General features: G+C 44.1%; 1 protein-coding gene across 1 annotated transcript in view; it reads right to left on the reverse strand.

Annotated features, from left to right (window-relative positions):
* The window catches only part of tenm2a (teneurin transmembrane protein 2a), a 333595-nt gene that overhangs the window by 20935 nt on the left and 285230 nt on the right, over positions 1–27430 (reverse strand). The window contains exons 23-29 of the mRNA XM_079496709.1: positions 14015–14169; positions 12770–12871; positions 10513–10686; positions 8124–8402; positions 5500–5658; positions 5107–5345; positions 4338–4513 (exon numbers count right to left, since the gene is read on the reverse strand). Coding sequence (XP_079352835.1) covers positions 4338–4513; positions 5107–5345; positions 5500–5658; positions 8124–8402; positions 10513–10686; positions 12770–12871; positions 14015–14169 — 1284 coding nt within the window. The remainder of the gene's footprint in view (positions 1–4337; positions 4514–5106; positions 5346–5499; positions 5659–8123; positions 8403–10512; positions 10687–12769; positions 12872–14014; positions 14170–27430) is intronic.

Raw genomic sequence — 27430 nt, forward strand, 5'->3', positions numbered from 1 at the left:
TCTCTCTCTCTCTATCGGAGCCCAATCTCTGTAATAACACAGAGGGAAATGACGAGAGAGAGAGAGAGAGAGAGAGAGAGAGAGAGAGAGAGAGAAAGAGAGAGAGAGAGAGAGAGAGAGAGCAGAGAAAGAAGAAAGAGTGAAATGGCAGCTTGAGGGGAAAGGAGGATTCGTTGTGCAGAACTTAATGAAGGGAGAGGCAGAAAGCAAGCAGTCGGGTGTCAGAAGAGCTAAAGAGCTAAAGAGCGAGGCGTAGGCCTGTCACAATCTTTATACACAATCGTCTCATCGCAATTATTTGAGATAATTTCAATAATTTTTTTGCGTGATCGTCAATCGTTTCCATGTTGAAAAATGTCTACACATTTTTCAAACATTTTACAAAAATCACACCCGTGTGAACTGAGTGGTGTAAGGTCTGTCTGACGTAATGAAATCATGTCTGACGTTTGTGCAGAAAAAATGAGCATGGTTGCTATGTTCACCCTGTTCACCCGGGTGTGATTTCATTACGTCATTACAACAGGGTGAACATAGCAACCATGCTCATTTTTTCTGCACAAAAAAGCCAGTTGTAGGAGTGGTTTACACCACTCAAAAATAGCAGAAATAGCAGATCTACAAGATCTACAAGACATGACACGAAGATCAACAATTTCCACTATTTTGGACATTTTTTGGAAAGAAAAAAACAAATATATTAAATGTGTCTGTGATTTCTTTGAATATTTAAGTTATTTGTCATATGTGTCCTGCATGTGCAATTGTGCAGTATGTGATTACGAAGCCTAAAAAAAGAAATACAAATTGTCAGTATAACGTTCCAAATGTTCAATGTAAAAAACACAATTCAATGGAGCAGTTGAGACGAATAACAGTCTGCATTCACATGGAATCAGGCAAGTGATAGACGGCAAACGGAAGTCATTTTAGTGGACGGGAGCAGGACGGTAAATGGAACAGGACAGAGAGAGAGAGAGAGAGAGAGAGAGAGAGAGAGAGGGGGAGAGAGAGAGAGAGAGAGAGAAAAAGCGAGAGCTGGCTAAGTGAGTCTGTCAGGGAAGCCCTGCCCGGGTGTTCCGTATACGGAACATTGTGAAAACCTCAAATTATAGTTATCTCACTAAACCTTGCTCTCCGGCGGGCCACTGAGCGGGGGGGCCTGAATCCATCTGCAGCCTGATTATTATTCTCCGAGGTGCTTCCCCCCCCCCCCCCCCCCCCCCCCCCCCCCAGGGAGCCCAAGGACCGGATTCAGACTTGTGTCACGTCGTTTGCGAGGGGTCAGGAGAGGGGAGCCAATTATTCTCCTACCTTCGTGTTCTCTAAACAGGCAGAATAAGCTTAGGGATCATGGGAACTGGATGGAGGCTACTTGGGCGCAATGGTGGAAAAGTGTTTTACTTCGGAACTCAAAATGTACTTGATTAAAGTAGTATTGGCATCGAAATGTATACTTACCAAATACCTAAAAATTATACTGTTGTACTTAAGTAAGAGAGAGAGAGAGAGAGAGAGAGAGAGAGAGAGAGAGCTTGGGGATGAGGAGGATTCACTGAACACAAGTTAATGAATTTGAGGCAGTAATAATATTCAAATGCGTGAGGCTATGTATAGAGTGATTCTACACAAAGTGCATGGTGTAGGCAGGGAAGGGATTGAAGTTAACACACAACACCATGTGAAGATTATGCTTAAAGATGGAGTGCCGTGATTCTTTTCCACCCTAAAACATGATCATCAGTTATTATTATATAGGGAGGAAGATTCTTTTCAAACAAGTGTACATGCAGTATCAATGTTCGCCAATACGTCAATGTTCGTCAATACGTCAATGTTCGCCAATACGTCAATGTTCGCCAATGAAGCTATGATTCCGTGCTTTCATATGACATGCCAATCTACAATTCACGGCACTCCATCTTTAACCCATTCTGGGCGGGAACCCCTTTTGGTGTTTTAAGCATGTTATACTTTAGCTATTGAAAAATAGCAGATCTACAAGCTTGTAAGTGCTTGTAAGTCTGCTATTTTTATTTTATCCTGAAAATGTGGTGCAAATCTTTGAATATACATATTCTTTCAGAGCTAATGTTTTTAACTCAAACCCTTGCTTTTGGGGGGTCCCTGGAACAACATATTTTCAGATGGAGGTCGGCAGCCAATTTCATAAAATTTCTGGAGGTCCTTGACATGAAATAATTTGAGAACCACTAATATAGAAACATAGGTTTTTCAGAAAAATGTCATGATTTAGAATACATTTGTAGAATCGTCCTCTGGTCTAAAATGGGTTAAATTCAATGTAAGCCCATTCAATATGATATTTGCTGTATGTAATGCTGTATCTATTTCTACATACTGCAAGTTTGCCGATATCTAATCCTCCCCAGACATGCAGGGTTTAATGGTATGCGTTATTTTATCACGCCAATAAAACTATGCATAAAGCGGGGGTTACTTCAACAAGGGAGAGTAGGGTGAGGGTGACCAGATCCAAACTGTTCATTTGAGGGACAGGACAGAAGCAACACTTGTGTGGGACAAGTGGGACGGGCTATAAATGTCTTGATGTCATATTCAACCATATGCCTAATACTGCTTCATTCTCTTATTAAACCGCTCTGGCATCTCACGTTATGTTTTAAAAAATTTAAATTTGGTCATGGTATGGCTGACTTTAATAGCCTATAGGGGATATTTCTCATGTTATTTTAACAGGCTTAAAAACACATCTTGCTGGAAAAGAAACAATGAGAGTGCTTTAAGGCCAACTATTAGGGGACTAACTATTTAGGGCATTTGAACACAGATGCCTGCCAGTCACTATTTTATATGGGACATAGTCTCAATTTGTAGGACGCCTGAAAAGTCTTGGAAACGAGGGACTGTCCCAGGCAAAGGGGGAACATCTGGTCACCCTCTTCTCACAACTATCTCAGGATGCTGTCCTAAAAACAATCTGGTGTTATCTTCCACAAGAACACCAGGGGGCGATATCTCACCACTGGTGGTGAGGTGGACGTGAAAGGTGTCATTCTCTAAGGTCATGGCTGTAGTTTTTCGAGGAGCAATCGATTCTGTTCATTCTCTACAATATTCAGCTTTTTGTGTATATAATGATATACTTTATTGTGTTCTTTGATGGGGATTTGGGGGGGATTGTATTTATGATGGTTCTAGTCTTTTAGAACCACCTCTATTGGTATTCTCGCAGAGGTGGAGGTAAGGGCAATGGGGAATACCATCACCCTTATTTATACTCAATTGAGGGCAAGCCCTCATTTTCAACTGTAGCCGAGGTTATAATACAATACAATACAAAATTACAAATCAAAACAAAACACATCCATTAGTAATGGATGCGTTTTGTTTTGATTTGTAATTTTCCATTACACACATCAGGGTGAATTACAAAGGAACTTTTAGGATAAAAAGCCAGTCAATCAAAACAAAAATAACTCAATTCAAACAGGAGCAATGTTTTGGAGCATTCCTTTGAACTGACCAAAGATGGCAGGGAGCTTTGTTTTATAGAATTTTGGAGATCGTTCCAAGATGTTGAGGATATAGTCAGTGCTCTGTTACAGGAAATGTTTCCCCAATGGCAGGGGTGTGTTCAGGGCCTGGCTATTGGATATAATAGAGTACCGAAGTCCTGGCGTCACTCGATCATCGCCTGGGTCGCGGACGTTTTTCTCTATGGAGAACCACAGTCAGTCCTCATATTTGATACAGTCTGTTTAGAAAACCGTAAAGAAATGAATGGACAGCGCCATGCCCATAGACTCTACAAGGCAGTAAATTAAGTCGATTTTGGAGTGATTTCAAATATATACAAATATAATTATACATTCTATATATCCCGGACCGAAATACAACCGGAAATGAATGCTATTAGTTTGGGACCAGAGGGTCTTACTCAAAAACCCATGTGTACAACGAGAGCGGGGGTGGTAGCCACGCCCCTCCCACAGCATACCCTACCACTCTATCATCAATCTTTAAATAAATGGGACCATAATAAAAGCATTATTAATCAACCTTGATTCTCACCTAGGATTTCAAGGCCATACGCATGTAACTTGAGAAAGCCCGGAGGGGCAAAATGTTGTCGTTTTACATGTTGAAATAAAGAGGACGGGGAGCAGAATTATATCTGACAATCCACTTTTTTCACCTAAATTGACCAAAACGCATATCATTTTCACTAGTTTGGGTCCTGGGGCAAACGTCTTAATCTCACTTTTGGGTCACAGGGCTAAAACGTTTGGGAACCACTGCTATATAGCCGCAGTCAATCATTTTGGAAAAAAATACACGGCGGCGATCTGTACCTTGCACGACGGTGTACGAGGCTTCCACGGACGACAGGTTGGTGATGACGGTGACGTCGTCGTCTCGGCTGGAGCTCTCGATGTCCACGTTGATGGAGCGCTCGATCTCGCGGTGCAGACTGGTCACCGTGCCCGTGGGGTACGTCACGTTGGTCAGCCGGCCTTCGCTGTCATACCTGTGGGGATGAGAGAGAGAGAGAGAGAGAGAGAGAGAGAGAGAGAGGACAGAGGTGTACAAACTTTAATAAACAACTGTAATGCGGTTACAAGTAAAAGTCCGGAAATAAAAATGTAGCCTACTTGAGTAAAAGTACTGGCATCCAAAATGTACTGCAAAATGTAGGCCTGCTGCAATTATTTTTACTGCAAAATGTACTGCAAATTTATCCTAATATAAATCGAAATAATCTAAACATATATAGCTTACTGCTATATATAGCTCGGGAGTTCCAGGCTATATAGCATTCGGAGACTGCTATGTTATTTATTTTATGTTTTTAAAGTTAATTAATTAGCTATGATTCACTGTTTTGCAGTGTTGGGTCAGCTACATGTAGCTTAACTTGCCCAACACTGCAGATAATAGGCCTATTAATTAACTTTAATAGGCCTATTGGCTTATTCCACTTATTCCACTATACGTGCAGGTATTCGAGCCTCAATTCTTACTGGAAAAAAACATCAAATAAATAATTAAAACCAGTGTTGTGTAGCTGACCCAACACTGCCTTTAGCTGGTGGTGGTATCATCATCGTTCATCACACTCACTGGTAGAAGGTGGTCCAGCCGGTCTCCTCTGCCTTGGCGGCCAGGAGGCCCGTGCTGCCGCTGTATGCCATCAGGGCCACGTCGCGGCCCAGGGCCGAAACGCTGCGCAGCCCCCCGCCCAGGTCCAGTCCCAGCGCCACCACCTGGTTCTCCGGCAGCAGCACGAGACGCAGTAGACCCCCTCCTCCACCTCCTCCTCCTCCTCCTCCCTGGCCCCCCGCGGCGCTCTCCCTCCTCACCTTCAGTGGTTGGGGGAAAAAAAGTACTCAATTGTCTTCACTTAAGTAAAAGGTATCGATACCTCAGTGGGGGAAAAAGGCAGTCGACGATCATTTTTCCTGTCATAGTATTATATTAGTCGAAGGAAATCAACACTGGTTTTCTTTTCGGTACCTTCACGGTGTTGTTGCAGTTGTCGGCCAGCGAGCTCAGCTCGCCGTCGGGGCCGTAGGTGAAGTTGTAGAGCGGCTCGCCCGTCACCAGGCTGACCGTCTGCACGTGCTGACCGTCCCCGTTGAACACGTAGAGCTCCTGCTCGCGTGGAGACGCCACCTTGCAAAAATGCATATCACTTACATCAGGCGTGCCCTCACCTATTTGGACTTGAGAGCTATACTTTGATAATGACCAGCTCAACATGATCTACCCACTGGAAAAAACATATTATGCCGTTGTTGAAAACAGTTTAAATATGTACCTGAGGGGGGCTTTGGAATAGCGGCGCTGTCGTTACATAATAATAATAATAATAAGACAAATGCACTTGGATTGGGAAATAGAGCGGGAGAAATGGAATACGTAGGGTTTTTGGTATTTAATTTGCAATGCTACCGACGTTTTTGCACAGCAACACTCTTGAAAACCAAATATTGCATTGTGGGTTTGAGCTGACAGGCCCTTTTGATGTCAATCACTCAAGTCACCTAAATTCAAGTGGCAGATGCCATATATATATATATATATGCCATATATGCCATATATATATATATATATATATATATATATGCCATATATATATATATATATATATATATATATATATATATATGCCATATATATATATATGGCATATATATATATATATGCCATATATGCCATATATATATATATATATATATATATATATATATATATATATATATATATGCCATATATATATATATATATGCCATATATATATATATATGCCATATATATATATATATATGCCATATATATATATATATATATATATATATATATATGGCATATATATCTATATATATGCCATATATATATATATATATATATTTAAATTAAATATTCTTCATATTCTTTCACAGTGGGTCCCTGGAACAACATATTTTCAGATGGGGGTCGGCGGCCAAATACATAATAACATTTGGGCTCCTTTTGACATGAAAAGGTTTGAGAACCACGACCATAGGCATCAAAATGTACTTAAAGTGCAGAATGTCTCATTTAAAAGTTTCAAATAATGTATACAACTCTTTTGAAAATACCCGATCTATTGTGAGCTTGTAGATCGGCTATTTTCAAATGGCCAAAATGGGCTGAAGTGGTTAATGTATATGTTGTGTATGTTATTTGCTCTGAGATGTAGTGGAGTAGAATAAAAGTACTGGAAATCGGAAATACCGGTAGTCACGTAAAGTACAATCAATCATCATCACTGCTACTGTAAATCACCAGCGTATATGAATGTACATAGTTCACACAAAAAAATACTTATTATTAGTATTAGTAGTGATAGTATTGCTATCAATTAGGCCTACAGAAATTGACAGAACACATTTTGTGGGTCCTTTAATTAGGTGATCAACCCCCCCCCCCCTCTTTCCTTTTTTCCCACTCTGTACATACAGTGTTCTTTTTTTTCCCTGTAATCATATTGATTTTTGTTTTTCTCATTGATGACATCGATTTTTGTTGTTACTCTTCATGTCATGTCTATGAATTGATTGCATACTAGACTGGTGCCGATGGAAGTTGGAGGTTCATGCCCCACCCGGCTATGCAATACATGTTGTACCCGTGTCAGAGTACCCGTTCCACCCGTCTGTCTGTGTCCCTTTTATGCCCATATATGGAGACTTCTGTATCTGTCTCTCTGTGTCCCTTTATTCCCATATATGGAGTTCTGTGTCAGGCATGCCCACATATGGAGTGTTGTGATGTCAGAACAGGCCAGCTCCATATATGGACCATGGGCCCTGTCCAGAGCCCGGGCAGAGGCCTTTTGTGCGTGGGTCCGAGGACGTGGTCCTAGAGGTGGTTTCTGTTGGTCCCCAGCTAAATGATGGAAAGTTGGTAACCAAATGGACCCTTACAAATATTTAACTCTTGACAGACGGGTCCATTTAGTTTTATGTTACGCTTTACATTTTTGGTAAACATCTACATTACGGTTAATTTACAAGAAGTCTACACAATATCCAACGATAACAAAATGTGACCAGATTTGACTGAGAGACTGCCATCGCGCAAATTCCAGCTTTTCACCAGAGGAGAAAATCTTTTTTTTTTTTTTTAAATGAGTTTATAGCACAGGCAGACTCTTCACATACTAGAGCATGTCTGAAATAAGTGTCAGAGCTGAAATCGACATGTAAATATGAAATAAATGCTTAAACATGTAGTTAGGTGTAATGTTAGAGACCACAGAAGTGAAACTTTCTAGCCTGTTTTCTCAACTCGTTGTTTTCTGCAAGACGGTGGTGGGTCAAACTGAACAACCAATATGTCAATTTGAAGCTATGATTCCCTGCTTTCATATGACATGAAAAAACGAAAATTCAAAAAAATTCAATGGCAGTCCCTCATTCAAATTTAGTCACAAATATCCTTTCGGACTGAGAGGCTAAATGTCATCCAATGGTGGTCCGTGGCTCAAATGACAAATGGGCCTTGATATGAAAAAGGTTGAAAACCACTGCAATAAACTATTCAATCAATCAATCAATCAAGCAATCAATCAATCAATCAATCAATCAATCAAATCAATCAATCAAACAAACCTCGTACTGCCCCGCTGCTGCCCCCACTGCCCCGGAGAGGGCGGAGCCAGCGGTGGCGGGCGCGGGCCGGTTGGCGCGGACCGCCCGGATGCGTATGTTGTTGAGGTCGGCAACGAACAGCGTGCCGTCGGGCGACGTGGCGAGCGAGGCGGGCGAGTTGAGGCCGGCGTCGGTGGCGTAGCCGTCGTCGCCGTAGAAGCAGTTGCAGTTGACGTCGTTCTTGCAGTCGCAGTCGGAGGCGGCGCCAGCCAGCAGGGAGATCTCGCCACTGGTGCTCACCTGTGCACGGAGAAAAGATCATAAGAGCTCTTTGTTTTGTTTCTTTGTTTTTATTCCATGATTTTGCAACCCATTTTTTTCACCATGTCAATTATCTAATGTAATCCTGGGCGCTACACTACCTCTGCCAACCTGGGGGGAGGGGGTGGGGGGCAGTGGACTGACCTCATGCTTCCTTCACTGTATGAGGAGTCCAAGCCGCTTCTATTCACCTGACTGGGGGGAGTTTCCCCGGACGGACGTAGCGCGTTATTCCAACCAGTACCTTGGCTGGCCAGGGGGAGGTATAGTTTAGAGACCAGGATTACTGCATGTTGTTTGTGATACACGGGGAGAACATGCAAACTCCACACAGAAAGGCCCTTTCGCCAACCCTACCTATAGGGTAAGGGCACTGATGATGCGGAGGAGAGAACACGCCCCGAGCGCCCACAGCGTCCCCAGTGGGAATCAAACCCAGGACCTTCTAGCTGTGAGGCCACAGCACTACCGACTGTGCCACCGTGAGCTCTTTGGAGGTGTTTTTGAGGGTTTAATGTTTGTTTTTAGTTCAATGTTTGTTTTAAAAACGCCATTGACAATGAAGAGAAATTTTGTCCCTAACACAAACATTAAATCCCATTAACAATAAAGAGAATTTAATGTCTTACATCATCATGACATCACCTAATCATAGCAACATGAGTTAAACTTTAATATAGCTGCTCCAAGCTATACCGAATTCCCTCCTCAATGTTGTAAGATGATAATAAGAGCGCCCCTCACTTCACACGGGTGTGATTTTTTTATATTCTATATACCACAGTTTCCCCAAACACTGTGTCGGGGCACATTTGTGGGTTGCGGGCACATTTTATGGGTCCATTTTTTTTTTTGGTTTCCTAGATTTTGTTTTTAATTATTATATTTTCAAAGCATTTAAAAAAAAAAAAAAGTTTCCATGAATTATACCAAACCAGTAAAATGCCTGAGACCGAGAAGCGACCAAGGTCACGTGCACGCACCTGCCTGAGTGGCGACAGACTGCTGGGCGAGTGCTGGCACTTTGGCATGGGGGTCAGATCAACATATCCGCCTGACACTCGGACCAATAGTATGTCGGAACTAAAGCCTGTACCCGATCTGTGGATTATGAATCTGTGCCAGGGAGTCATAGTGGACTTCTTTTCTTTTTCACTTGCTGTTGCAGTATGATGCTACAACTTGGCACATGCATTTTAGGGCAGTTTCTCTCATTCTTTTCAGATCTTTTCAAGCTGCATCAGGTTGCGTCAGTGCACAGCCATTTTCAGATCTCTCTAGAAGAGATGTTCAATGGGGTAAAAGTCTGGGCTACGGGGTGGACTCCTCGAGGACATTCACAGACTTGGAATGAAATGTTGTACTGTTTATGCTTTTTTTTTATTGTTATTGTATTTTTATTGTTGTTATTTGTGAAGCTCTTTGTAAACTTGTTTTTGAAACGGTGCTATATAAATAATACGTTATTATTATCGTTATAATCCTAGTGTGTGAGGAGGACGCCGGCCAACCTCCCTAACACAAGGTCCGATTTCACCCAATAAAAAAACGGCCAACCTCCCTAACACAAGGTCCGATTTCACCCAATAAAAAAACGCCCGGCAGCCGTCTCCCTCAACAGCTGCAATGTCAGTTTTGCTTGCCAACAATCTATGACACCAGACTATCGACAACAGTCGTCATTAGAAAGCAGTGGTTTTCAACCAGTGGTCCGGGGTGGTTCCCAGCTAAATTATGGAGAGTTGGCAACCATTTTACAAGTCTCATTTTACAGTCTCAAGAGTTACACTCTCAAGAGTTACATTATTGTTAAACATCTGCATTACTTAATTTAAAAGTCTACACAATTACAGAATGTAGAAGAATTGTTATTTTGATCAATGTTTGCCAACAGCATGGAATTGTGTGTCAACGATAACAAAATATTCTTTAGTTTTGGGTCTGAGTCTGAGGCTAAATGTCATCAAACGGTGGTCCGTGGCTCAAATACCAAGTAAATAATGGGCCTTCATATGAAAATGGTTGGAAACCACTTTTATAAAGGAACCGGGGAAGCCAAATCGTAGTGTAATCGTAGTGCACGACCTACCTGTCTGACGCGGTTGATCTTTTTCTCGTCCGTCTCGGCGATGTAAAGGATCCCGGCGTGCGACAGCGCGATGGCCGTGGCGCTCTCCAGGGCGGCATGGATGGCCAGCTTGCTGAGGCTGTAGTCGATGCCTGGCACCTGGCAGTGCATGGGACGACCCGCCATGATGCTCACCTGGGAACGGTACGGTGGAGGAGCTAGAACTCAGATGTTTTTACATAAATAGGGGAATGCCATTCCAAATGTAATTTTCAATAGGGATGTCTCGTTTCCGATCCGATCCCGATACCACCATTTCTTAGTTAGCCGATACCGATACCGATACCGAATACCAATACCAGAGAATAATATTTATAATAATACAAAAAGAAAAAAAGATCTTAGTTTGAAGTCCACCGACCGGGAATAGTGTTTATAGCCTATAAACTATCTAGCTATACAGTATATCTCGTGTTGTGTTTATAGCAAACTCCTTACTCAAATGTGCACTTGCAGTTTGGGCAACTCCAAAGCAAACTCCACATGGCACAGCATTGTATTTACCTGCTATAGTGTCAACCCCTTAGTGTTTTATTGACCTGCTATAGTGTCAACCCCTTACCCCTGTGTTATTGACCTGCTATAGTGTCAACCCCTTACCCCTGTGTTGGATCTGTGGTTAGACTGGCATATATACCGTACTCATCACAAAGATGTACTTCATAATGTTACTGATATATAATCAATATACTGCAATGTAGAACTGCTCCGTTACAAGTAAAAAAAAAAGTCCGGCAGTCCGGAATATGTTCTTGAGTAAAAAGTGCAAAAAGTGTTGGCATCATCGTGTGCTTAAAGTACCAAAAGTAAAAGTAGGCTACTCACAGTGCAGAATGGGACTAATTGTCCCATTTCAAGTTTTCAATTGTATAAAAAACGTTTGTGTTTCAATATTTTTGTTGAACAGAAAAAGACATGGACGGATACATGGATGCAAATCAACACGTATAGAAACTTTTGAACATAGCCGATGTAAATGTATATGTGGGCTGAAGTGGTTAATGTATGTTTTGTAATAACAATCAAATAATTATTATTATTATTTTCAAATAAATGTAGTGGAGTAAAAGTACAATATTTGCCTCTGAAATGTAGTGGAGTAGAAGTAAAAGTACTGGGAATTGGAAATACTCACGTAAAGTACAAATACCTCCAGAATTGTGTGTGCATGTGTGTGTGCGTGTGTGTGTGTGTGTGTGTGTGTGTGTGTGTGTGTGTGTGTGTGCGTCACCAGTGCAATTGGTTGCATCTTTGCATTGCGATCAGCTGACGTGCTCGGACGGACAAACACACACGGTCAAATGTAGAGTGGCTGACAGACAAAAAAAAAAGTGCGCACGCACGCACGCACGCACGCACGCACGCACGCACGCACGCACGCACGCACGCATGCACACACCCTCTTCTAGCCAGCTATAATAATGGTTTTCTTATTTCTTTTTTTCTTAACTGTGAATCATGCAAATGTACTCCAATCTATTCAGAGTCCGAGAATAAGAAATATAATAGCTGGGAAATGAGAATAATAACAGGTCCCCGTAATAAGTCTTTATAACATTTAACTGACACTGAAATGTTCCGATGGCGCTAATTAAGCAGCAGTGTTACCACCGGGCCAAAGCCTTTGAGCATGATGGGGTGCCGCGGGAAAATCCCCAGAGAAAAATAATAAAGCCACAATGACACCGGTATTAAAAACGAGAGAGCTCTAATTGGGACTAAACCTTGTCAAAAACCAGCTGGAAATGAGTTTCCACCCTAACCGATTAAGACCTGGAACGCATCTGTGTCACCTTAGGGTTTTAACCACTTCAACCATTATTTTAAACTTTAGCTATTTGCTATTTACAGTAGCTATTGAAAATTAGCAGATCTACAAGCTCATGGTGGCAGTCGGTGCCATGCCACACACTTGTAGATCTGCTATTTTTTTCAAAAATCGTGAAAACGTGTGCAAATCTTTGAATATATACTGTATATTCATTCCCAGTGAACGTTTTTTTTTTACTCAAATCTTTGCTTCTGTGGGGTCCCTGGAACAAAATATTTTGAGATGGAGGTCAGCGGCCAATTACATCTAATTCTAGGGGTTCTTGACATGAAAAGGTTTGAGCACCACTGATATAGAAACATAGGTTTTTCAGAGTTTTATAGGATTTAACAGACATTTGGTCTCAGGTCTTCATGGGTTAAGGGGTTTGTAGCGTTGGACACAGACCTGGTGGTTCTCGGTAATGCGTAGGATGACATTGTTCTCCAGCACATACAGGGAGTTATCAATGGGATTCACCGCCAAGTCCGTGGGCCATTCCAGGCGCACCTAGCGGGAAGATAACACAGATATATCAGTGACGTTAGATTATAAATTATATTCCGTTAATGTTGGTAACGAGAACAACTAAAACTAAGGGCATCTTGTCTATAATTACAGTTTGTTTTAAGTTAGTTTTGTAAACACACAATACAGTTTCAGCTAGTTATCGGTTTTTTTTCTCAGTTACAACTCATTGCCTCCACTAAAACCCTGGCACTGTCGGCTACTGCCACCGTAGTCAGCGTTCTATTACACTTGGAAAACAACCTCTTCCATTTCCGGTCCCCCGACAACAGTTAGCGAGAATCGGCTATAGCTATTGTGATCATCGTCTATTTAACCGTCTGCCCGCCAGGATTAATTCTCTGCCAAGGTTTTATCGCGCGCAACCCTTATTTTGAAGAGCCAAATATCCGTAAACTGATGTTACAATGACAAAATGCTGTGTGTGGTGTCTTGACCAGTTGGTCGGTGGTGGAAAAACCCGACCGCGAGTATCACAGCGCCTGCTGTCGGCCGTTGAAAAACCTTGTTTTCACCAGAAACGACATTCATTGCGCCGATTTGGAGATACAGGCCATTGAAAGCAGCCCATAGAGTGCAAGTGGATGCATGCGCATCTTCAAAATGGCTGCGGCTACTGTCCCACTTTGACTGTTATGCTAACAAACGGCAGCTAACGATGCGACCCGCATTAAAGAATATAAACCCTGGATAACGTAGCCTATGGGTCTTGCGGGCTAGGGTACTAATTTAACCCTACGGGTACTACGGGTCTGGCGGGCTTCGTGTTAAGAGTCATTCATATTTGAACCGTGCTGCGACACGTTGTGAGCTTGTAGATTGTCTATTTTCAGCATGCAACCAAGTGTAAAATAAAATGACTTGTGTCACTTACTTATACTGGATCTCTTGTCCACTAGTCCCTTCCTAAATTATTGGTTGACAAAATTGTCAATATATTTAGTCTTAGTTTTAGTCATCCATACGGTAGGTGAGTTTTCATTTAGTTTCCATTTAGTTTTCGTCAGTGAAAAAAGGTAGAAATCTTTCGTCATAGTATTAGTTGACGAAATCAACGCTGCGGTCAATGGAGTTAACTAACAATTGGAGTCAGTTCTAATAACCAGCTCGCTCCACACAGTATACCTGGCTGACGTCCATGCTGGAGTCGCAGCTCAGGGGCCTGACGGCGGTCAGGTCGTTGGCCCCCAGCAGCGTGGAGATGATGCCGTTCTGGTCCACCTTGCGGATCATGGTGGCGTCCACAAAGTACATCAGGCCATTCTTGTCCACGGCGATACCTGTGGACAGCAGAGAGGGCAGAGAGGAGGACACGAAGGTTCAAGTGTCATCGTGCCTGCAAGAATGTGCACGCAAAGGCTTGTTTCTTCCCTTTAGGTCAGTGGTTCTCAACCAGTGGTCCGGGGACTAATAATCTCGAAATTCCATGAATAAAACAGATATTTAAGAAGTTATGAAAATAGCCTACAAGCTCTGTGAGCTTGTAGATCTGCGATTTTCACTGGGTCCCAGGGGAATATCGAATTTATGTTTTGGGTCACGGGCTGGAAAGTTTGGGAACCAGCAGGTGAAGCTCTCCTTCAGTGTTTCACACAGCAGGAACACAGAGAAAGATAAGTGGGAATACAGGGTTGAGCTGATAGAAGGAGTGTAGATAGGAACAAGATATCCTAGAGAGGTGCCGAGTAAGTGGATAAAGTGCTTGTTATCTGTTGCACTCTGTCTCCGTTCCTTCCCCCAAATCATATAGCACAAAAATGCATTGAAATTAAATGAAAACAAATGAAAATGATAAAAAGAGACATGAATAAATATGCGTGCTATGTGATTCGGGGAAGGAACGGAGACAGAGTGCAACAGATAACAAGCACTTTATCAACTTAAGGTCCCTGCACACTGCAAAGTTTCTCCGCCGGTTTTCCGGAGAAAAAGTATCTGGTTCCTTAGTTCCTTAGTTCCGACAACGACAATCTACCTCAAACCCTATAACCTAACAATAACGGCAAGGACGGAGCAGCGCATGTTCGCCAACCTTAATCCGGTTGCCAACCTTAACGCACAGTCACCAACCTTAACGCACGGTCGCCAACCTTAATCCGGTCGTTTTCCACATGTCGGACTATTGACATGTCGGGAAAGTATACGCACCCCGTTCCTATCTACACTCCTTCTATCAGGTGCATGTGTTTAGTTAGACATACCAACAGTCAGACCAGGGGCGGCCTTAGGAATCTGGAGGCCTGTTTCATGACCAAATGAGGCCCCCATATACCTATGACATAATTATTCTGTTGATACAGGCGTATTGATACATAGTTTTGACTGTTCAATATCGCTCGCAGCCATTACTCTCGACAATTACGAAGCAACAACACCTCTCCTCATCCTGTCTTCCCTTCACAATAAAGTGTCTCCAATTGTACCCAATGCTGCACATTTTACCCAGGTTATTAACAGGAAATCGGCCAAGGGTGGTGGGGGGTTGAATGACGTCTGGCGGTCAGTCATAGCTCGGAGGCCCCCCTGAGGGTGGAGGCCCGTTCCAATTGAAACTGGTGAAACATAGCGTGCAGCATGAGTGATTTTTAATCCGCAGCACGGGTGATTTGTAACAAGCAGCACTGGGGATTTTTAACCTGCGGCACGGGTGATTTTTAACCCGCAGCACAGGTTTGTCTGACTACTGACTGTAGGACTATTGGTATATGTCTAACCAATGTATGGCAGGTCGGTGTCAATGTCGGTGGTTCAGTGTCAGTGGTTCAGGGTCAATGTTGGTGGTTCGGTGTCAGTGGTTCAGGGTCAATGTCGGTGGTTCGGTGTCAGTGGTTCAGGGTTAATGTTGGTGGTTCGGTGTAGCAGGGAGCAGCCATTCCGAGAGGCGATTACATTTGTTTGAAGCATACACACTCACGCAAGCATACACACATCCCCACCACGCACACGCATGCACGCGCACGCGAACACACGCACACGGCACGCAAACTCACACTCACACACACCCGCACACGCACGCACACACATACACACACATGCACACTCTAATGTCAGAGACAGGAAATATGACAGTGTGACATCTTTGACAGTTTGGTGTCACAACATTCGCCTTCTTTTACCAGGGCGCTTTAATTTACCTAAAAACTATTCCATTAATAGATTTAATTTTAATCTGTTTTTATAACCTCCTTCTGTCTCTATCTGGCCTGCTTCAGTTAAAACCCAATCGGTGCAGCATAATCAGATATGGAAGTGTCGGTGCATGGGTCCAAAATAAGATGCATTATTGTGTGGGACATTTTCGTTGTGGGAAAACGTACTTCACATCTTACTTAAGTAAAAGTATCAATACTGTAATGTAGAACTATGCAAAAGTATTGGTATTAAAATATACTTACAGTAAAGTACAAAAGTAAAAGTAGGCTATACTCATTATGGAGAATGTCCCGTTTCACAAAATATGTTTCAAAAATATTTTGAAAATAGCAGATCTGCAAAATCACAATGCAGAGATCGGCAATGTTCAAATGGCCGAAATGTACATAAGGCTGAAGTGATTAATGTATGTTTTGTAATATTAATCAAAACCTACAAAGTAACTATAGTCAAATAAACGTAATGGAGTACAAATAATATTTGCCTCTGAGATGTTTAGTGGAGTAGAAGTAAAAGTGTTGGAAATTGGAATTACTCGAAGTAAAGCATAAATACCTCAAAATTGTACTTAAGTACAGCAGGGGTTCTCAATGTTTTTGGCTGGGGACCCCCGAAACCGCTCTTGCGACCCCTGACCCGCCCCCTCCCCACCACCAATACAAATTGACCGCTACAATAACATCATAAATAAATACTGAAACCAGATATAATCATTAAGGAAAGTGTATGCATGCACTATGTGTACTATGTAATCTCTAAATTTCCATTTTCCAGTCATTCAGTTGCAAAAAATAAATAATAATAATAAATATAATATATATATTCTTTTGAAAATAATTTGGGGACCCCCCCCCCAAAATAAATGTGGGACCCTCTGAGGGGTCGCGACCGGATACTTGATAAGACAGAACCCTATAGCCCTGACCGGATACTTGATAAGACAGAACCCTATAGCCCTGAACGGATACTTGTGATAAGACAGAACCCTATAGCCCTGACCGGATACTTGATAAGACAGAACCCTATAGCCCTGACCGGATACTTGATAAGACAGAACCCTATAGCCCTGACCGGATACTTGTGATAAGACCGAACCCTATAGCCCTGACCGGATACTTGATAAGACAGAACCCTATAGCCCTGACCGGATACTTGATAAGACAGAACCCTATAGCCCTGACCGGATACTTGATAAGACAGAACCCTATAGCCCTGACCGGATACTTGTGATAAGACAGAACCCTATAGCCCTGACCGGATACTTGATAAGACAGAACCCTATAGCCCTGACCGGATACTTGATAAGACAGAACCATAATATGGTTCTGTCTTATCAAGTATCCGGTCAGGGCTATATTATAGCCCTGACCGGATACTTGTGATAAGACAGAACCCTAAAGCCCTGACCGGATACTTGATAAGACAGAACCCTATAGCCCTGACCGGATACTTGATAAGACAGAACCTTATAGCCCTGACCGGATACTTGTGATAAGACAGAACCCTATAGCCCTGACCGGATACTTGTGATAAGACAGAACCCTATAGCCCTGACCGGATACTTGATAAGACAGAACCCTATAGCCCTGACCGGATACTTGTGATAAGACAGAACCCTATAGCCCTCACCGGATACTTGTGATAAGACAGAACCCTATAGCCCTGACCGGATACTTGATAAGACAGAACCCTATAGCTCTGACCGGATACTTGATAAGACAGAACCCTATAGCCCTGACCGGATACTTGTGATAAGACAGAACCCTATAGCCCTGACCGGATACTTGTGATGAGACAGAACCCTATAGCCCTGACCGGATACTTGATAAGACAGAACCCTATAGCCCTGACCGGATACTTGTGATAAGACAGAACCCTATAGCCCTGACCGGATACTTGTGATAAGACAGAACCCTATAGCCCTGACCGGATACTTGATAAGACAGAACCCTATAGCCCTGACCGGATACTTGATAAGACAGAACCCTATAGCCCTGACCGGATACTTGTGATAAGACAGAACCCTATAGCCCTGACCGGATACTTGTGATAAGACAGAACCCTATAGCCCTGACCGGATACTTGATAAGACAGAACCCTATAGCCCTGACCGGATACTTGTGATAAGACAGAACCCTATAGCCCTGACCGGATACTTGTGATAAGACAGAACCCTATAGCCCTGACCGGATACTTGATAAGACAGAACCCTATAGCCCTGACCGGATACTTGTGATAAGACAGAACCCTATAGCCCTGACCGGATACTTGATAAGACAGAACCCTATAGCCCTGACCGGATACTTGTGATAAGACAGAACCCTATAGCCCTGACCGGATACTTGATAAGACAGAACCCTATAGCCCTGACCGGATACTTGATAAGACAGAACCCTATAGCCCTGACCGGATACTTGTGATAAGACAGAACCCTATAGCCCTGACCGGAAACTTGATAAGACAGAACCCTATAGCCCTGACCGGATACTTGTGATAAGACAGAACCCTATAGCCCTGACCGGATACTTGTGATAAGACAGAACCCTATAGCCCTGACCGGATACTTGTGATAAGACAGAACCCTATAGCCCTGACCGGATACTTGATAAGACAGAACCCTATAGCCCTGACCGGATACTTGATAAGACAGAACCCTATAGCCCTGACCGGATACTTGATAAGACAGAACCATATGGTTCTGTCTTATCAAGTATCCGGTCAGGGCTATATTATAGCCCTGACCGGATACTTGTGATAAGACAGAACCCTATAGCCCTGACCGGATACTTGATAAGACAGAACCCTATAGCCCTGACCGGATACTTGATAAGACAGAACCCTATAGCCCTGACCGGATACTTGTGATAAGACAGAACCCTATAGCCCTGACCGGATACTTGTGATAAGACAGAACCCTATAGCCCTGACCGGATACTTGTGATAAGACAGAACCCTATAGCCCTGACCGGATACTTGTGATAAGACAGAACCCTATAGCCCTGACCGGATACTTGTGATAAGACAGAACCCTATAGCCCTGACCGGATACTTGTGATAAGACAGAACCCTATAGCCCTGACCGGATACTTGTGATAAGACAGAACCCTATAGCCCTGACCGGATACTTGTGATAAGACAGAACCCTATAGCCCTGACCGGATACTTGATAAGACAGAACCCTATAGCCCTGACCGGATACTTGATAAGACAGAACCCTATAGCCCTGACCGGATACTTGTGATAAGACAGAACCCTATAGCCCTGACCGGATACTTGATAAGACAGAACCCTATAGCCCTGACCGGATACTTGTGATAAGACAGAACCCTATAGCCCTGACCGGATACTTGATAAGACAGAACCCTATAGCCCTGACCGGATACTTGTGATAAGACAGAACCCTATAGCCCTGACCGGATACTTGTGATAAGACAGAACCCTATAGCCCTGACCGGATACTTGATAAGACAGAACGCTATAGCCCTGACCGGATACTTGATAAGACAGAACTCTATAGCCCTGACCGGATACTTGATAAGACAGAACCCTATAACCCTGACCGGATACTTGATAAGACAGAACCCTATAGCCCTGACCGGATACTTGATAAGACAGAACCCTATAGCCCTGACCGGATACTTGATAAGACAGAACCCTATAGCCCTGACCGGATACTTGATAAGACAGAACCATAATATGGTTCTGTCTTATCAAGTATCCGGTCAGGGCTATATTATAGCCCTGACCGGATACTTGTGATAAGACAGAACCCTATAGCCCTGACCGGATACTTGATAAGACAGAACCCTATAGCCCTGACCGGATACTTGATAAGACAGAACCCTATAGCCCTGACCGGATACTTGTGATAAGACAGAACCCTATAGCCCTGACCGGATACTTGTGATAAGACAGAACCCTATAGCCCTGACCGGATACTTGATAAGACAGAACCCTATAGCCCTGACCGGATACTTGATAAGACAGAACCCTATAGCCCTGACCGGATACTTGTGATAAGACAGAACCCTATAGCCCTGACCGGATACTTGTGATAAGACAGAACCCTATAGCCCTGACCGGATACTTGTGATAAGACAGAACCCTATAGCCCTGACCGGATACTTGTGATAAGACAGAACCCTATAGCCCTGACCGGATACTTGTGATAAGACAGAACCCTATAGCCCTGACCGGATACTTGATAAGACAGAACCTTATAGCTCTGACCGGATACTTGATAAGACAGAACCCTATAGCCCTGACCGGATACTTGATAAGACAGAACCCTATAGCCCTGACCGGATACTTGATAAGACAGAACCCTATAGCCCTGACCGGATACTTGATAAGACAGAACCCTATAGCCCTGACCGGATACTTGTGATAAGACAGAACCCTATAGCCGTGACCGGATACTTGATAAGACAGAACCCTATAGCCCTGACCGGATACTTGATAAGACAGAACCCTATAGCCCTGACCGGATACTTGTGATAAGACAGAACCCTATAGCCCTGACCGGATACTTGTGATAAGACAGAACCCTATAGCCCTGACCGGATACTTGTGATAAGACAGAACCCTATAGCCCTGACCGGATACTTGTGATAAGACAGAACCCTATAGCCCTGACCGGATACTTGTGATAAGACAGAACCCTATAGCCCTGACCGGATACTTGTGATAAGACAGAACCCTATAGCCCTGACCGGATACTTGATAAGACAGAACCCTATAGCCCTGACCGGATACTTGTGATAAGACAGAACCCTATAGCCCTGACCGGATACTTGTGATAAGACAGAACCCTATAGCCCTGACCGGATACTTGTGATAAGACAGAACCCTATAGCCCTGACCGGATACTTGTGATAAGACAGAACCCTATAGCCCTGACCGGATACTTGATAAGACAGAACCCTATAGCCCTGACCGGATACTTGTGATAAGACAGAACCCTATAGCCCTGACCGGATACTTGATAAGACAGAACCCTATAGCCCTGACCGGATACTTGTGATAAGACAGAACCCTATAGCCCTGACCGGATACTTGTGATAAGACAGAACCCTATAGCCCTGACCGGATACTTGATAAGACAGAACGCTATAGCCCTGACCGGATACTTGATAAGACAGAACCCTATAGCCCTGACCGGATACTTGATAAGACAGAACCCTATAACCCTGACCGGATACTTGATAAGACAGAACCCTATAGCCCTGACCGGATACTTGATAAGACAGAACCCTATAGCCCTGACCGGATACTTGATAAGACAGAACCCTATAGCCCTGACCGGATACTTGATAAGACAGAACCATAATATGGTTCTGTCTTATCAAGTATCCGGTCAGGGCTATATTATAGCCCTGACCGGATACTTGTGATAAGACAGAACCCTATAGCCCTGACCGGATACTTGATAAGACAGAACCCTATAGCCCTGACCGGATACTTGATAAGACAGAACCCTATAGCCCTGACCGGATACTTGTGATAAGACAGAACCCTATAGCCCTGACCGGATACTTGTGATAAGACAGAACCCTATAGCCCTGACCGGATACTTGATAAGACAGAACCCTATAGCCCTGACCGGATACTTGATAAGACAGAACCCTATAGCCCTGACCGGATACTTGTGATAAGACAGAACCCTATAGCCCTGACCGGATACTTGTGATAAGACAGAACCCTATAGCCCTGACCGGATACTTGTGATAAGACAGAACCCTATAGCCCTGACCGGATACTTGTGATAAGACAGAACCCTATAGCCCTGACCGGATACTTGTGATAAGACAGAACCCTATAGCCCTGACCGGATACTTGATAAGACAGAACCTTATAGCTCTGACCGGATACTTGATAAGACAGAACCCTATAGCCCTGACCGGATACTTGATAAGACAGAACCCTATAGCCCTGACCGGATACTTGATAAGACAGAACCCTATAGCCCTGACCGGATACTTGATAAGACAGAACCCTATAGCCCTGACCGGATACTTGTGATAAGACAGAACCCTATAGCCGTGACCGGATACTTGATAAGACAGAACCCTATAGCCCTGACCGGATACTTGATAAGACAGAACCCTATAGCCCTGACCGGATACTTGTGATAAGACAGAACCCTATAGCCCTGACCGGATACTTGTGATAAGACAGAACCCTATAGCCCTGACCGGATACTTGTGATAAGACAGAACCCTATAGCCCTGACCGGATACTTGTGATAAGACAGAACCCTATAGCCCTGACCGGATACTTGTGATAAGACAGAACCCTATAGCCCTGACCGGATACTTGTGATAAGACAGAACCCTATAGCCCTGACCGGATACTTGATAAGACAGAACCCTATAGCCCTGACCGGATACTTGTGATAAGACAGAACCCTATAGCCCTGACCGGATACTTGTGATAAGACAGAACCCTATAGCCCTGACCGGATACTTGTGATAAGACAGAACCCTATAGCCCTGACCGGATACTTGTGATAAGACAGAACCCTATAACCCTGACCGGATACTTGATAAGACAGAACCCTATAGCCCTGACCGGATACTTGATAAGACAGAACCCTATAACCCTGACCGGATACTTGATAAGACAGAACCCTATAGCCCTGACCGGATACTTGATAAGACAGAACCCTATAGCCCTGACCGGATACTTGATAAGACAGAACCCTATAGCCCTGACCGGATACTTGTGATAAGACAGAACCCTATAGCCCTGACCGGATACTTGTGATAAGACAGAACCCTATAGCCCTGACCAGATACTTGATAAGACAGAACCCTATAGCCCTGACCGGATACTTGATAAGACAGAACCCTATAGCCCTGACCGGATACTTGATAAGACAGAACCCTATAGCCCTGACCGGATACTTGATAAGACAGAACCCTATAGCCCTGACCGGATACTTGATAAGACAGAACCCTATAGCCCTGACCGGATACTTGTGATAAGACAGAACCCTATAGCCCTGACCGGATACTTGTGATAAGACAGAACCCTATAGCCCTGACCGGATACTTGATAAGACAGAACCCTATAGCCCTGACCGGATACTTGATAAGACAGAACCCTATAGCCCTGACCGGATACTTGTGATAAGACAGAACCCTATAGCCCTGACCGGATACTTGTGATAAGACAGAACCCTATAGCCCTGACCGGATACTTGTGATAAGACAGAACCCTATAGCCCTGACCGGATACTTGTGATAAGACAGAACCCTATAGCCCTGACCGGATACTTGTGATAAGACAGAACCCTATAGCCCTGACCGGATACTTGATAAGACAGAACCTTATAGCTCTGACCGGATACTTGATAAGACAGAACCCTATAGCCCTGACCGGATACTTGATAAGACAGAACCCTATAGCCCTGACCGGATACTTGATAAGACAGAACCCTATAGCCCTGACCGGATACTTGATAAGACAGAACCCTATAGCCCTGACCGGATACTTGTGATAAGACAGAACCCTATAGCCGTGACCGGATACTTGATAAGACAGAACCCTATAGCCCTGACCGGATACTTGATAAGACAGAACCCTATAGCCCTGACCGGATACTTGTGATAAGACAGAACCCTATAGCCCTGACCGGATACTTGTGATAAGACAGAACCCTATAGCCCTGACCGGATACTTGTGATAAGACAGAACCCTATAGCCCTGACCGGATACTTGTGATAAGACAGAACCCTATAGCCCTGACCGGATACTTGTGATAAGACAGAACCCTATAGCCCTGACCGGATACTTGTGATAAGACAGAACCCTATAGCCCTGACCGGATACTTGATAAGACAGAACCCTATAGCCCTGACCGGATACTTGTGATAAGACAGAACCCTATAGCCCTGACCGGATACTTGTGATAAGACAGAACCCTATAGCCCTGACCGGATACTTGTGATAAGACAGAACCCTATAGCCCTGACCGGATACTTGTGATAAGACAGAACCCTATAACCCTGACCGGATACTTGATAAGACAGAACCCTATAGCCCTGACCGGATACTTGATAAGACAGAACCCTATAACCCTGACCGGATACTTGATAAGACAGAACCCTATAGCCCTGACCGGATACTTGATAAGACAGAACCCTATAGCCCTGACCGGATACTTGATAAGACAGAACCCTATAGCCCTGACCGGATACTTGTGATAAGACAGAACCCTATAACCCTGACCGGATACTTGTGATAAGACAGAACCCTATAGCCCTGACCGGATACTTGATAAGACAGAACCCTATAGCCCTGACCGGATACTTGATAAGACAGAACCCTATAGCCCTGACCGGATACTTGATAAGACAGAACCCTATAGCCCTGACCGGATACTTGATAAGACAGAACCCTATAGCCCTGACCGGATACTTGTGATAAGACAGAACCCTATAGCCCTGACCGGATACTTGTGATAAGACAGAACCCTATAGCCCTGACCGGATACTTGTGATAAGACAGAACCCTATAGCCCTGACCGGATACTTGTGATAAGACAGAACCCTATAGCCCTGACCGGATACTTGTGATAAGACAGAACCCTATAGCCCTGACCGGATACTTGATAAGACAGAACCTTATAGCTCTGACCGGATACTTGATAAGACAGAACCCTATAGCCCTGACCGGATACTTGATAAGACAGAACCCTATAGCCCTGACCGGATACTTGATAAGACAGAACCCTATAGCCCTGACCGGATACTTGATAAGACAGAACCCTATAGCCCTGACCGGATACTTGTGATAAGACAGAACCCTATAGCCGTGACCGGATACTTGATAAGACAGAACCCTATAGCCCTGACCGGATACTTGATAAGACAGAACCCTATATAGCCCTGACCGGATACTTGTGATAAGACAGAACCCTATAGCCCTGACCGGATACTTGTGATAAGACAGAACCCTATAGCCCTGACCGGATACTTGTGATTAGACAGAACCCTATAGCCCTGACCGGATACTTGATAAGACAGAACCCTATAGCCCTGACCGGATACTTGATAAGACAGAACCCTATAGCCCTGACCGGATACTTGTGATAAGACAGAACCCTATAGCCCTGACCGGATACTTGTGATAAGACAGAGCCCTATAGCCCTGACCGGATACTTGATAAGACAGAACCCTATAGCCCTGACCGGATACTTGATAAGACAGAACCCTATAGCCCTGACCGGATACTTGTGATAAGACAGAACCCTATAGCCCTGACCGGATACTTGTGATAAGACAGAACCCTATAGCCCTGGCCGGATACTTGTGATAAGACAGAACCCTATAGCCCTGACCGGATACTTGTGATAAGACAGAACCCTATAGCCCTGACCGGATACTTGTGATAAGACAGAACCCTATAGCCCTGACCGGATACTTGTGATAAGACAGAACCCTATAGCCCTGACCGGATACTTGTGATAAGACAGAACCCTATAGCCCTGACCGGATACTTGTGATAAGACAGAACCCTATAGCCCTGACCGGATACTTGTGATAAGACAGAACCCTATAGCCCTGACCGGATACTTGTGATAAGACAGAACCCTATAGCCCTGACCGGATACTTGTGATAAGACAGAACCCTATAGCCCTGACCGGATACTTGTGATAAGACAGAACCCTATAGCCCTGACCGGATACTTGTGATAAGACAGAACCCTATAGCCCTGACCGGATACTTGTGATAAGACAGAACCCTATAGCCCTGACCGGATACTTGTGATAAGACAGAACCCTATAGCCCTGACCGGATACTTGTGATAAGACAGAACCCTATAGCCCTGACCGGATACTTGATAAGACAGAACCCTATAGCCCTGACCGGATACTTGTGATAAGACAGAACCCTATAGCCCTGACCGGATACTTGTGATAAGACAGAACCCTAGAGCCCTGACCGGATACTTGTGATAAGACAGAACCCTATAGCCCTGACCGGATACTTGTGATAAGACAGAACCCTATAGCCCTGACCGGATACTTGTGATAAGACAGAACCCTATAGCCCTGACCGGATACTTGATAAGACAGAACCCTATAGCCCTGACCGGATACTTGTGATAAGACAGAACCCTATAGCCCTGACCGGATACTTGATAAGACAGAACCCTATAGCCCTGACCGGATACTTGATAAGACAGAACCCTATAGCCCTGACCGGATACTTGTGATAAGACAGAACCCTATAGCCCTGACCGGATACTTGTGATAAGACAGAACCCTATAGCCCTGACCGGATACTTGTGATAAGACAGAACCCTATAGCCCTGACCGGATACTTGTGATAAGACAGAACCCTATAGCCCTGACCGGATACTTGTGATAAGACAGAACCCTATAGCCCTGACCGGATACTTGTGATAAGACAGAACCCTATAGCCCTGACCGGATACTTGTGATAAGACAGAACCCTATAGCCCTGACCGGATACTTGTGATAAGACAGAACCCTATAGCCCTGACCGGATACTTGTGATAAGACAGAACCCTATAGCCCTGACCGGATACTTGTGATAAGACAGAACCCTATAGCCCTGACCGGATACTTGTGATAAGACAGAACCCTATAGCCCTGACCGGATACTTGTGATAAGACAGAACCCTATAGCCCTGACCGGATACTTGTGATAAGACAGAACCCTATAGCCCTGACCGGATACTTGATAAGACAGAACCCTATAGCCCTGACCGGATACTTGTGATAAGACAGAACCCTATAGCCCTGACCGGATACTTGTGATAAGACAGAACCCTAGAGCCCTGACCGGATACTTGTGATAAGACAGAACCCTATAGCCCTGACCGGATACTTGTGATAAGACAGAACCCTATAGCCCTGACCGGATACTTGTGATAAGACAGAACCCTATAGCCCTGACCGGATACTTGATAAGACAGAACCCTATAGCCCTGACCGGATACTTGTGATAAGACAGAACCCTATAGCCCTGACCGGATACTTGATAAGACAGAACCCTATAGCCCTGACCGGATACTTGATAAGACAGAACCCTATAGCCCTGACCGGATACTTGTGATAAGACAGAACCCTATAGCCCTGACCGGATACTTGTGATAAGACAGAACCCTATAGCCCTGACCGGATACTTGTGATAAGACAGAACCCTATAGCCCTGACCGGATACTTGTGATAAGACAGAACCCTATAGCCCTGACCGGATACTTGTGATAAGACAGAACCCTATAGCCCTGACCGGATACTTGTGATAAGACAGAACCCTATAGCCCTGACCGGATACTTGTGATAAGACAGAACCCTATAGCCCTGACCGGATACTTGATAAGACAGAACCCTATAGCCCTGACCGGATACTTG

Source organism: Electrona antarctica, assembly GCF_951216825.1.
Source record: "Electrona antarctica genome assembly, chromosome: 1".
NCBI lineage: Eukaryota > Metazoa > Chordata > Actinopteri > Myctophiformes > Myctophidae > Electrona > Electrona antarctica.